General features: G+C 44.2%; 1 protein-coding gene across 1 annotated transcript in view; it reads left to right on the plus strand.

Moving 5' to 3' along the window:
• The window catches only part of sfi1 (SFI1 centrin binding protein), a 164,081-nt gene that overhangs the window by 128,706 nt on the left and 20,920 nt on the right, over positions 1–14,455 (plus strand). Inside the window, exons 24-28 of the mRNA XM_078226823.1 lie at positions 1,306–1,482; positions 4,017–4,306; positions 7,018–7,113; positions 11,985–12,318; positions 14,117–14,279. Coding sequence (XP_078082949.1) covers positions 1,306–1,482; positions 4,017–4,306; positions 7,018–7,113; positions 11,985–12,318; positions 14,117–14,279 — 1,060 coding nt within the window. The remainder of the gene's footprint in view (positions 1–1,305; positions 1,483–4,016; positions 4,307–7,017; positions 7,114–11,984; positions 12,319–14,116; positions 14,280–14,455) is intronic.

Genomic DNA, 14,455 nt, shown 5'->3' on the forward strand with positions numbered 1-14,455 from the left:
GCGAATGGTGCTGAACATTGTGCAATCATCAGCAAATATCCCCACTTCTATCCTTACGATGGAAGGAAGGTCATTGATGAAGCAGCTGAAGATGGCTGAGCCTAGGACACTACCCTGAGGGACTCCTGCAGAGATGTCCTGGAGCTGAGATGATTGACCTCCAACACCCATAACCATCTTCCTTTGTGCCAGGTATGACTCCAGCCACCAGAGAGTTTTCCCCTTGATTCCCATTGACTCCAGTTTTGCTCGGGCTCCTTAATGCGACACTCAGTCAAATGCTGCCATTATGTCAACGGCAGTCACTCCTGTGTTGTAGCTTCATCAGGTTATCACCTCTTTTTTTTAATGTATGTCTGGTGCTGTTCCTGGTATGCCCTCCTGCACTCTTCACTGAATCAGGATTGATCTCCTGGCTTGGTGGTGATAGTAGAGTGGTGCATATGCTGGGCCACGAGGTTACAGATTGTGATTAAAATCCGCTGCTAATGGCCCACTGCGCACCATGGATGCCCAGTTTTGAGTTGCTATATCTGTTCGAAATATATCCTGTTTAGCACAGTGGTAGTGCCACACAACACAATGGAGGGTATGCTCAATGTGAAGACGAGGTTTCATCTCCACAAGGACAGTGTGGTGGTCACTCCTACTGATATGGTCATGGACCGATGCATCTGCAGCAGGCAGGTTGGTGAGGATGAGCTCAAGTATGTTTTTCCCTCTTGATTCTGTCACCACCTGCCACAGTCCCAGTCTGGTAGCGATGGCCTTTAGGACCCGGCCAGCTCGGTCTGTGGTTGTAATATCAAACCGCTCTTGGTGACGGGCATTGAAGAACCCCACTCAGAGTATATTCTGCGCCCTTGCCGCCCTTAGTGCTTCCTCCAAGTGTTATTCAACATGGAGGAGCACTGATTTATCAGCTGAGGGGGGATGGTACATGGTAATCAACAGGAGGTTTCCTTGCCCATATTTGACCTGAGGCCCTGAGACTTCATCTGGCCCCGAGTCGATGTTGAGGACTCCCAGGGCAATTCCTTCCTGATTGCAAGATTGGAATAGTTGTGCTATAGCAGTTCATGTCGCTTCACATTGACAACATTCCTGACAGCTGCTAACAATCTCCAATACCAATAATTAAGTACTGTTATTGCAGAGCCATTATCTTTGTTACTAAACATTGCAATGCAGAAAGCTCCTGAGCCTGTGTATCCCAGAGCTGCTTCATCTCTGAAATGTAGAAGCTGTGGTAGGGCTCGTCCCACAGTTAAGGCCTCGAGTTTCACTATCATGTTTCCTTTCTAGGTGTTTGATGCCTGGCTTATGTACACACTGGAACGGTGCAGGAAAAGGGTGCGCATTGCAAAAGCAGCTGAAAGCTATCGCAGTCACCTGCTAAGAACAGGAGTGGCTGCGATTCTTCACTACACCTCTGATATGATGCAGTTTCGCAGCCAAATTGCAGCTGAGCACCAGATGAAGGTACGTGTGTCTGAAACAGAATTCTCTCTCTCAATTCCCAGAGTCAGCAACAGCAGCAGATTGCACTGAACCTCGGGTGTCTTTAAGCAATGGCATTTTCCAGATGATGGTTCAATTTCATGACCTGTTGCAACTGTTGCATCAAAAAGATATTTTCAGAAAAATCTGAATGGGATGTTTTCTCATCTCTGGCACTCCCAGGTCAGGTATAGACAATTTCGGAAACGTCCTCCATTCGGCCCCAATCTCAGGAAACCCCTTTTCCTGCACCCTTCGCATCTTTCACTGCACTTGCAAGGACAGAGAGCTCTGCAGTCATGGTCTCCTGGAGATCCCTTCAAGATGTGGTTATCAGTAACCCCCACAGCTTTCCCCCTGATCTTGCAGAATCTCACTAGCTGTTCTGTCTGGAGACAATACACATCTCTTTAACCTGTGTTGAATGCTCCCTCCACCCACATTGTCTGTACCTTTAAGACCTGGCTGGCTGTAGAGATTTGCATTCTAATTAGTATTCTGTAACTTGATTTCTGTGTCTGTGCACTGTTGGAGAACAGAGACCACTCCATCTGACGAAGGAGCTGTGCTCCGAAAGCTTATGGTATTTGCTACCAAATAAACCTGTTGGACTTTAACCTGGTGTTGTGAGACTTCTTACGATCCCTTCAAGCACAGTTGCGAAGGAATAGCTTCATTTGAGACATTACATAATGAGCCAAAGCTTGCTGGCCTGGAGCATTTTGAGGTGTACACCATTAATTAAACTTGTAACAACTCCTTCAACTTGAAACGTTTAAATGCTGGATCCTGCTGGAAGTCTGAGCTGACAGTGATCTGGGAAAGGCAGTGGGCCATCGGGGACTTCAGACCATGCATCTCCTTCACCAGTGAGGTTTAAGGATTGGAAACAAAGTGGAAATGACTGAGAAAGAAGATGAGTTAATAAATAGAAGAAAGAAAATCTTCCATCTACATAGAGCCTTTCACGACCTTATAAAGTTTTCTTTATAAAGCTTATAAAGTTTATTTATTAGTGTCACAAGTAAGGCTTACATTAATATTGTAATGAAGTTACTGTGAAAATCCCCTAGTTGCCACTCCGGCGCCCGTTCAGATACACTGAGGGAGAATTTAGCATGGCCAATGCACCTAACCAGCACGTCTTTCGCACTGTGGGAAGAAACTGGAGCACCCGGAGGAAACCCACGCAGACACGGGGAGAACGTGCAGATTCTGCACAGACAGTGACCCAGGCCAGGAATTGAACCCAGGTCCCTGGTGCTTTGAGGCAGCAGTGCTAACCACTCTGCCACCCCCAGGAATATTTTACAGCCAATGAACTAGTTTTTACAGTGTAGTCACTGTTATAATGTCAGGAGTACAAACAGCCCTCTCAAATTATTTCATTACACAGATTACGTGTTTGAGGTGAAGTTAGTTGAGGGATAGGAACACTGGCTTGATAACTCCCCTATTCTTTAAGTCGTAACATGGGATATTCAATGCCCACCCAAGAGGGGAGCCAAGGCCTCAGTTTGATGTCACGCCCAAAAGACAGCGCCTCCAACAGTGCAGCATTCTGTAGTTCTGTTCTATGTACAGTGTACCTCTGCATTCTGAACTGGAAAGTCAGCCTAGGTTTCTGTAGAGCTGGAAGAATGGGCTGCATTTTGGTCGAAAGCTAACGGCATCCTAATGACATGTCGTTATTAATGCACAGATTGGTCAGCAAGTTCAGGGCATTAAGAGATTTTGAGTGGTGCTCATGTCCAGCAAACATTTATCTGTGGAGAAATAAACAGAGGACAAGAAAAGTTGAGTTAAGAGAGAGAAAGAAGAGTGGAAGGAGAAATAGTAAGAGATCTTCATAAATTTGAAAACTTTTACATCTCCAGGAAGTATTTGCAGTTATGAGATTGAACCATTTAAGTTGTTGCTGGAAATGTTAGTTGATATTGCATTAATAATTGACATTGTGAAGAAGGTGAGCTCTATTTCTTTTTTTGTTTAGAAATGTTTTTGCACTTTTAATCATCAGCCCTAACTTTCAACACTTTGTTTAATGGGCAATTAATGTGCAAATTCAGCAGATTGTTAAAAATAATGCGGGGCTGAGGCTGAGATGCAGTTTATGCAGAGTGGCAGAAATTGACCAACAAGATTCACAATTTATCGTTTCTTTCTTAACCTCTTGAATTTGCTGCTCAATTTGTGCATTAGTAACAACATGTTTTGTTAGCCTGCATTAGTTTTCCACAAGATTTGGCCTTTTCCTCTCAATGGAGATAATCTTCTGGGGGTCATCCAACCTCAGCAGACGGCTGGTGGAAGGGACCAGAGATGACACTGCAGGTACCAACAGGAGGTAGTCCCCAAAATAGCTGGCATCTTGACCCCAGTAAATTTGCCCGCAACAAAGTGAATTTTGTTCTGTTGATAAATCTCACCAAGCACAAAGTGGATACTTGGAAGATTGATAATCTATATTATGTGCCACTTAACTCTGCCTTTACTGCTCCTTAACTCTGTCCTAGACTGCTTACAGCCTCCATCGGGTTGTCTATCGCTGTGCTATGATCTGGAAGCAAAAAGCACTCTGCAAGAGAGAGAGGTTGAAGCACAAGTCTACTGCTGGGCCATGCAAAAAAACTGTGGTTTTCAAGCTTCCAATTGCTGAGGTTTGTAAAGAGAAAAGTGTCAGTATGAAAGCTGGGATCTTGAGGAGTGAACCTAGGAAAAGGGTTTCAAAGGCTGCACCTAACGCAATCAGATATGATGGCTTACCAACAATGCTGTCTGGTGGAGACGTGGATCTCACCACTTTGTAAGTAAACTAATTACATTTCTATCTGTTTGATAAGACCTTTGATTCTAAAGTTGACACAGTGGACATTCTCTCATGGTACTGTGGAATACTGCCACTGAGCTAAAATGACTATGGGTTGAGAGTGTGTGGAGAAACCTGAAGGTTATAACTGAGATTTCTCACAAACGGATGGAATAACTTTTCAAAAGTAACGCAATGGGCAGCACGGTGGCACAATGGTTAACACTAATGCCTCACAGTGCCAAGGACCCGGGTTCAATCCCTTGGGTCCCTGTCTGTGTGGAGTCTGCACGTTCTCGCCGTGTCTGTGTGGGTTTCCTCCAGATGCTCCGGTTTCCTCCCACAGTCTGCAAGACGTGCTGGTTAGGTGCAATGGCCGTGCTAAATTCTCTTTCAGGGTACCCGAACAGGCAACTAGGGGATTTTCACAGTAACTTCATTGCAGTGTTAATGTAAGCCTACTTGTGACTAATAAATAAACTCTAAAACTTTTAAATCTGCTTTGCTAATTTAGAAAAGAAATGAATCCAAATTGTTTTAGTAAGTGAGGCCAGGTAACCCTGTTACAGTAGTATTATGTACAAGAGGTGTACATTATCAATGAGGTCATAGATCATAGAATCCCTACAGCACAGAAAGAGGCCATTCGGCCCATCGAGTCTGCACTGACCACAATCCCACCCAGGCCCTACCCCATACACCTACATATTTTACCCACTAATCCCTCTAACCTATGCATCTCAGGACACTAAGGGCAATTTTTAGCATGGCCAATCAACCTAACCCGCACATCTTTGGACTGTGGGAGGAAACCGGAGCACCCGGAGGAAACCCACGCAGACACGAGGAGAATGTGCAAACTCCACACAGACAGTGACCCAAGCCGGGAATCGAACCCAGGTCCCTGGAGCTGTGAAGCAGCAGTGCTAACCACTCTGCTACCGTGCCGAAGGTTGTAAAGCATACTGTGCAACGCCCCCCCCCCCTCCCCCAATCCAGGATACTATGTTTAGCTCCAGTCACCTAGTATAGAAACTGTATTAGTATGTGTGAAATAGTTCAGAGGTTAGTATATGAGTTGGTCGGTTAGCTCAGTTGGCTGGACGGCTGGTTCGTGATGCAGAGCAACACCAACAGCGAGAGTTCAATTCCTGTATCGGCTGAGGTTATTTATAAAGGTTGTCTTCTCAACCTTGCCCTTTGCCTGAGGTGTGGTGACCCTCAGGTTAAATCACCACCAGTCAGCTCTCCCCCCTCATAGGGAAGAGCAGCCTATGGCTATCTGAGACTGTGGCAACATTTATGTTTCCGATAGATGTTTCAGTTGAATCAAATTGGGATGAAGCTTCTTGTATGTAGGATAGCGCGATAAGTTTTAAACCAATGCTTAGGTGGACAGTACAGTATAAAAACAAAGATTGAGATTAATGGATAGGGGAGACAAGAGGACAAGTTTGAATATGTAACTAGTAGCAGGGCTGTCAAAGAAAGCATCAGGCCAATTGGGGACTAAATGGAGATAGTTTTGTGGATGGCTGAGGTTCTAAAGGAGTACTTTGCATCTATCTTCACAAAAGAAGAGGATTTTGCTAGTGCAGTGGTAAAAGAGAAGGAATTGGCGATATTGGTCAGCATAAAAAGGCGGTACTTACAAAGTTGGCAGTCCTCAAAAGCAGAAAAGTCATCTGGTTCAGATGGAAACACCATAAATTGGTGAGGGAAGTAAGAGTGGAAATTATGGAGGCACTGACCATTACTTGCCAACCTTCTTTCGGTTACTGGTGCCAGAAGATTGGAGAATTGCAAATGTTACAGTCCTGTTCAAAAAGGGGGAAGAGGGTTAAACTGGGCAACTACAGCCAAGTCAGCCTTGTGCTGGTGGTGGTGAAACTTATAGAGACAATAATCCAAGCCAAAATTAATTGGTATTTAGAAAAATATGGGCTGATAAATAAAAGTCAATACGGATTTTTCAACGGGGAATGGTGTTCGACGAACTAGGTGGAGTTCTTTGATGAAATAATGGAGAGGGTTGATGAATGTGGCATAAACTTTCAAAAGGCTTTCGATAAAGTGCCGCATAACAGACTTGTGAGCAAAATCGGAACCCCTGGTATTAAAAGGCCAGTAGCGGTGCAGATACAAAATTAGATAAGGGACAGAAATCAAACAGTAGTGGTGAGTAGTTATTTCTCAGACTGAAGGGAGGCACCCAGTGATGTTGCCAGAGGCTGGCATTACAACTTCTCTTTCTGATGTGGCCTCCATGACCTGGACTTGGTTATCTACACAGGGCGTCATTTCAAAGTTTGCAGAAAATATGAAACTTGCAGAGAAAGCTTATTGAAATGCATAAAAAGAAAATTGAAATCCTTTGAAGATGTAAGAAGTGCAAGTGGGCTGGGAATAGTTAATGTACTAAATGTTGCATTGTTACTGTCTGTTGTCACTGGTTGCAATTTGATAACGTCTGCACATTTGAACACAACTCTGTCTATGTAAACATGGTAAGGCAGTGGCCCTAACTGAACCACAGGGCAATCCACTGGGAATAACACATCCACACGCAAGCAACGCCCCCCCCCCCCCCCACCCCGCCTCTCCCCATGTGTACAGAATGCCACACACGCGCACACCCCTGCAAGATTCTTCACCCCCCTCAGCTATCTCCTTTTGAAGATTAATTCACTCCTTCATTTTATCAACAGACCCTTTGCACATCCAGTAAGATTACAGCCAAGAAGACCAGGGTTCCTGTTAGAATCATTGCAAAAGAAGGATCTTCTGGACAGTGTGAAGAGCAGGTATGAATATCCATAGGACAAACAGTGTGATTTGTTAATTGTTCCGTGGTGAAGGCATTCACTAATTCATCAAAAAGTATAAACATGAGTAGAGATTCCCGTGTGGGCTTCTCTCAAGAACCAACAGTTAAACATTTCCATATAATGCATGGTTTTCACTGTCTGCCATCTCTCCGTCCTCCCCTCCTGTTCTCCTCCTGTACTTTCCATATCCTCATCTCCAATCTTTTCCTTTCCTTTCCCTTCCTTTCTGTTCTCCTTTTTCCATCTCTCACTCCTATTTCCCTTCCTTCTTTACATCCTGCTGTTCCCCCTCTGTAAGAGAATTTGGTGACTCTAAATATGGTCACAGCTAAATTGTTTGTTGCGTTTGGCTGAGTCATGGAACAGTCAATGTGAGCAGTCGTCATACAGAGGAATAAACTACATCCTTTCACTATCTGGATAGAGATGTAACCATTGCTGGTTCTATCGTTCTTGTCTCAACAACTCATGGATGAAGATTTTTATAGGCCTCCTGTCACCCAGGTTATCCTTTTTGATTGAATATGGCACGCTAAGAGATTTTGTGAACAAAACTCCCAGAAATGAAAGGTGGTTGCTGAAGAGAGAAACAGCTGACCAATCTTGTGTACCATCTATGGGCCTATTGACCTGCCTTCGAATGCCACAGTTCATCGAATCATAGAACCCCTACAGTGTAGAAGGAGACCATTCGGCCCATCGAGCCTGCACTGACAACAATCCCACCCAAGCCCTATCACTGTAACCCCACGTATTTACCCTGCTAATCTCCGTGACATTAAGGGGCAATTTAGCATGGCCAATCCACCTGACCAGAGCACCCGGAGGAAACCCACGCACACACGGGGAGAACGTGCAGGCTCCACACAGACAGTGACCCAAAGTGGAATCGAACCCGAGTCCCTGGTGCTGTGAGACAGCTGTTTCCTATTTCAATGCCCCTGTTAAACAAAAGAGTCTTTCCTCATTGATGGACTCTGTATTTCACAATGTGATCCGTACCCTGAAATATTCTGGGTATTAACAACTCAGCCATTTTATTGTTTCTAGCTGGAGTACAAATCTACAGGCTATTTATAAGGCAAAGAAAGCAAAAACCTGATTCATATGAAATTGGACTAAATCCTAAACATATAAGGATAAGGTATTTTACACGTTGTCCCCAACTTTCCCTCTCTACTCAAATTTTTCTCTCCCTTTTTCTTTATTTCTGCTCAGTTCCTTCCTCCTTCCTTCCTCCCTCTTTCTGTCTTCCCCCCACTCCCCCGGCCACCCAGACTTTCCTCTCATAGAGTCATAGAGGTTTACAGCATGGAAATAGGCCCTTTGGCCCAACTTGTCCATGCCGCCCTTTTTTTTAACCATTAAGTTAATCCCAATTGCCTGTGTTTAGCCCATGTCCATCTATACCCATCCTACCCATGTAACTGTCTAAATGCTTTTTAAATGACAAAATTGTACCCATCTCTACTACTGCCTCTGCTAGCTCGTTCCAGCCTCTGTGTGAAAAAAATGCCCCTCTGGACCCTTTTGCATCTCTCCCCTCTCACCTTAAACCTATGCCCTCTCTTCCACAGAGTAAAGTTTGGACTGACCAGTATGGTGGTTGAGCAAGAATGAATTTTGATTTTTTGATTTTTTGATTTGATTTATTATTGTCACATGTATTAGTATACAGTGAAAAGTATAATTTCTTGCGCGCTATACAGACAAAGCATACTTTTCATAGAGAAGGAAACGAGAGTTCAGAATGTAGTGTTACAGTCATAGCTAGGGTGTAGAGAAAGATCAACATAATGCAAGATAGGTCCACTCAAAAGTCTGACAGCAGCAGGGAAGAAGCTATTCTTTGTCGGTTGGTACGTGACCTCAGACTTTTGTATCTTTTTCCCGACGGAAGAAGGTGGAAGAGAGAATGTCCGGGGTGCGTGGGATCCTTAATTATGCCGGCTGCTTTGCTGAGGCAGCGGGAAGCATAGACAGAGTCAGTGGATAGTAATTTGTAACAACTTGGGAGCATTAATTGATGATGTGGCGGCGTTAATTAAAAGATTTTCAATTAATGTTGCTCAAACAAAGCAGACAGCAGAATTCAAATAAGAACAGAGAAAGCTGAAAATATCTAGCAGGTCAGGCAGCAAAACAAATCTCTTTCTCGCTCCATAGATGCTGCCTGGCCTGCTGTGTATTTCTAGCATTTTCTGCTTTCATATCAGACTTTCAGCAACTACCTGTAGCATTTTGCTTTTGTGACAGAATTGGAGTCTTGTCTTTACCGGTTTCCTCCAGTTTCAGGCTCTTCTGAGCATCATTTTATTGTGAAATCTGTGAAGAGCTTAAAAGAAAATGACTTTACTGTTTAAAGCTGCTAAAATTCTCACAATGGAATGAAAGCTTTTATAACACTTCCTTATACTGAGCACTGATGATTTCATGGACTCTGTTTTGAGACTGAGTTGCTGCATAATTGTGTTCTTTAATGCTCGTCAGTCTTATTCCTGACATAAGCCTGTCAGAGCAAGATGGCTTTGGTATGCACAAGCATTCATCATTAGCAATTTTCTAGCTTGTATGCCTTAATGCAGACAGTGGCATTTCCCTGCATAACCAGCAAGTGCAACTGCATCAGCGACTCACAGGAATCCAACCTGAACTGGTGCCGCTATCAGATTTAAGGGCTTCTCTTGGGCTTGCAGTTGAGAAAGAGTTTATGTGTAAGTATAGAATATATATTATGAATCACTGAATGATGGTGGAAACCCTTGTAACAGCTTCATGACGTGGTAATGCTCTATGTATGAACCTAGACAGTAAGTGGCAGCAGGATATTCGACTGCAGTGGGCATCACCGACAAGCCAGATCCCGTTCTCACCCAATATCCACACACACTTCCCGCCCGGGGATCAGTGGGTAAATGGTAAGGTTTGGGATCTCAGATGATTTTGTTTCCCTTCACTAGCCTGGGGGCCCTGAGGTCATTTTAACAATTCAGATGAGGACCTAACTCTTCAGGGCAGTCCAGGGGTCAAACTGGGACTGGCATTTTGTGTGAATCAGTATCATTTTTAGGGCCATTGATTTATGGTGATTGAACAAGTGAAATTCTTCTTTTATCGCAGGCGTTTCATTGGTGGCACAGTGGTTAGCACTGCTGCCTCACAGCACCAGGGACCCGGGTTCAATTCCAGCCTCGGGTGACTGTCTGTGTGGAGTCGGCACGTTCTCCCCGTGTCTACATGGATTTCCTCCAGGTGCTCCGGTTTCCTCCCACGATCTGAAAGACGTGCTGGTTAGATGGATTGGCCATGCTAACTTGCCCCTTAGTGTCCAAAGATGTGTAGGTTAGGGGGATTGGCTATGATGAATGCGCGAGGTTACAGGGATAGGGCCAGAAGGGCTGGGTCTGGGTATGATGCTCTTTCGGAGAGTCAGAGTCAATGGGCCAAATGATCTCTTTCTGCACTGTAGGGATTGTATGGTTCTATATTTACCTGTGTTTTAGGAGTTGTTTTCTTGGGTTTTGTCCGTTTTCCATTTTAAAATTGTGAAGTCAGTCATTTTGATTGGTTCTCATTCTGGACTTTGATAATAGACCCATTTTACATGTGTCGCTGTTCTCCCAACAGTGTGAGTGGCTGCCTAAAGCAGGACAGTGCACAATGACTGGCAGTGTGTGCATTTTTGTCATAAATTCTGTACCCAATGTCTGCCTTGTCACCTCTGAGTCTGAAGGTTATGAGAATAAGCCCTATCCCAGAGATCTGAAAGAAAGAACAAGCTTACAGTTATATGGGGCCTTTGACGACCTTGTGACATTCCAAAGCACTTTACTGTCAAATAAATGCTTCTAAAGTGCAGCTCAGGTCTCTCGAGTGAGACGTGAAACCACAACATCCTGATTTAGAGATGTGAGTGCCACTAACTCAGCCACTTCGCTAGGGTTGCTGTCTTTCCGATGAAACTGCAGTCCACTGTACTCTCAAACACATGTCAGAAAATTCCGGGGCAATATTTGAAGAGGGGGAGGAACGTTCTCCCAATCTCCTCAGCAACATTTATCCCTCCCAACATCATCAAAACTGATGATCTGTTCCTTTGTCTCATTTGTTTGTGGAATCTTGCTGGGTGCATGTTAGTATCATTTCCCCCATGTTAAAACAGTTACAGCACATCCAAATCACATTTCAGACATCTTGATGTTGTTCAAGTTTTAAGTTTATTTATCAGTGTTACAAGTCAGCTTACATTAACACTGCAATGAAGTTACTGTCAAAATCCCCTAGCCGCCACACTCCAGTGCCTGTTCGGGCACACTGAGGGAGAATTTAGTATGGCCAATGCACCTAACCAGCACGCTTTTCGGACTGTGGGAGGAAACCGGAGCACCCGGAGGAAACCCACGCAGACATGGGGAGAACGTGCAGACTCCACACAGACAGTGACGTAAACCGTGTGTGTAAAATAAGTGTGTGTGTGTAAAATAAGTGTGTGTGTGTGGAAAATAAATGTGGTACCTTCCCACTGCTAACCGAAAGATGCAGCATCCCACCTGATGATTGTACTGACACTGCTGCTGTAATAGACTAGAAACTATGCATTTGATCTCCTTCAGTAATTTATTTTAAAACATAAGATGTGGATTTTTTCTGAGGTTGCTGACATGTAGAATGTGATTCGACCAGGTCAGGACTGCTAATGGGTTAGGATTCCAAGTAGGTGTGGACTAATCTTATGGATCGATTCCAGCATTGGTGTAGTTTGCCAATATAATTTCCACATTAATGTTGAAATACGAACTTTTAGCACATGGCTATTAATTTCTAATCAAGTCTTTTCTTGGTTTCAGTGGCAATGCATTGAGATCGGATTCCACAACGGCAGCTACGTATGTCCCCCCAGTATTGGAGAGTTCAGTACAAACCAGACCCCTCGACGTTGGGGATCACGGCAGTCTAAGTGATCGTTCTGAGAATGATGCCACTGAAGGTGCTTCCTGTCAATCATTGCGTATTGCCAAAGAAACGGAGAATCTACAAACTGTGCGGCCACTGGCCTCCTTTGCTGTTGACCACTTTGCTCCTTCGAGGACAGGCATGTATGCCCAGGAGGAGCAGCCAGTGCACAAGGAACTCCTACTGCCCCCGTCTGCATTCCTGTTACTTGGGAAAGAGAAAGTCAATGTAAGACTGTTATTCATCTGTGTGGTTTTTTTTGCCAACCTTCTCCCCTCTCTGAAATTGTTGATTCTTGTGGTTAGTTCCAGTTAAGAGTAGGCACCTTCCTGATATCTGACCCATATGTGTAAACCTGAGCCAGTTGCCTATTGCTGCACTCTCCAGCTTCCTACAGGTTCCACAAGCTGAGTGCTAAACTAGTCTGAATGTATCCCTAGCTGGCTGCTTCACTGAGGCAGAACCTGTAATGTGCTGGGCAATGGGGGGAGAGGAGAAGGAGGGAGGTGGAGGGAGGCGTGAGCTGAGCTTTGCACGTTGCCATCACCAAGAATGTTCATTTCCCCCTCTCAGAACCTCAATCACTTGGCTCAGCCGACTGCTGAAACATTCAACCATACCATCAGCACCTCAAGGCTCAAACACTGTAGTGTCCTCTTGCCCAATCACCTATGGTCATAATCTGCAACTTAAACTTTAAGCTGCCCCTTAAGTAGACACTTTATATTCCAGGAACCAGCCCAAGGTTGTTCTCATGTGATGGCCTGCTTTTATTTCCATTTCCAGCTCGGTAACTTCTAATCCCAGAATTCACCTCCCTTGTAAGGATTACACTGAAGATTCCTTCCCTCTAGCCTAAGCTAGGTGAATCTTCCAACCCTCATAAACTCAGTCTCTTTGATCTGAGTGCAAGCTCCCACTTGCATTCTGCACGGTGAACAATAGAGTCGGCATTTTGTTCTGCATCAGATGCCCCTACAGCAACCAATTCAGAGCAGGTCACAACCTCTTTAACTACTTCATTTTGCCTTCAATTAAAGAGTCCATCCCAAAACATAACAATCTTATTAACTTTGTTGTTAGGTTACTTTTGTTACAAATACAAAGCAGCTCAAAAAATAACTGAAATAACATGGAATTAACTCAATATGCACAAGTTACTATATGAGTTTGATTCCTTAGATCGGGGGTTGCTGAGTCAGACAGAACTGGGGGATCTGAAGCAGCTATGGGAACTGTGGAGCTCTGCACCTGGCCCCCCCTGATCTTGGTGCAGGGAGGGCTGACTGGGCCAGGGTACCTTATCATTCCCCTTGTTCAGTTTAAGGTTGAGTGAGGGCTGCAGTACTGAGTGACTGAATTGAGATTGGCTGCAATGTCTCTGTAGTCAAGATTCACAAATGAGTTAATTGAGATTAATAGGCATCTGTGGAACTGTACGTCAGCAAGCAGTTGGTATCTCAAGGATAGGATGGGGCTAAAGCATTAATCAGTGCTGCAATATACACCAGTTCCTTGGTTCTGATGGTGAATTATCTCTGCAGGAGCACCCCAGGCTTCATAATTGTCTGGCTTTTCTCTCTTGCACACTGACAATGAGTTTGATTCTATCTAAAGAAAGATAATCCGTGAACATCTCTTAAAGCAAATTGTTCTCAAGTGCACTTAGTGTAAGCATTGCCAGTAATTCAAATTATATTAGCTAGCAGTAATTTCCACAAAGGTCAAGGGTCAACCTGACAGTCAATCAATGAAGCACCATTATTGGATCAATCCATTTGCTCCATTGTGACGTTTTGAGGGTGTCTGAGTGATACCTTTATTGGAATTCTCGGCCAGATGATTTATTGTGAAGTGTTTTGGGAATTTCTGAGAGTAATGCTAACGTGCGAGTGTCAAAGGGGCTTAGAAGGCCATTCGGCCCTTCAAGCCCATTCTGTCATTCGATAGGATCTCTTTCTGTTTGTGTCTTTGTAGGGGTATGAATGGGAATGGATCTAACTGAATGTCCTTGCTTTGATTTTAGACAAACTTGGATCTGAACAGGCACAGTGACTTCGCTGATACTCACCAGATTGCAAAGGACAAGCGAGCACTGAGTGGGCCATCGCATGCAGATCCACAGCTGCTCTCTCCGGATGATTTCAGAGTTAGGTCAGGGCGCCGTAGTTTGGTTTTTCAGGACACAGGTAAATGGATAACTACCAAGAATATTTCTAATTAATAAAATCATGTTGAATTTTGGATTAAATCAATACGGAAGTCAAGCTGACATGTCATGGACTTAGTCTTGAATAATAGTGAGTCTGTCACGCTGACATTGTATTGGCTGAATTTCAGCTTCTTTTGATGTTTCCCTTTCAGC

This window comes from Mustelus asterias, chromosome 13 (genome assembly GCF_964213995.1).
Source record: "Mustelus asterias chromosome 13, sMusAst1.hap1.1, whole genome shotgun sequence".
Taxonomy (NCBI): domain Eukaryota; kingdom Metazoa; phylum Chordata; class Chondrichthyes; order Carcharhiniformes; family Triakidae; genus Mustelus; species Mustelus asterias.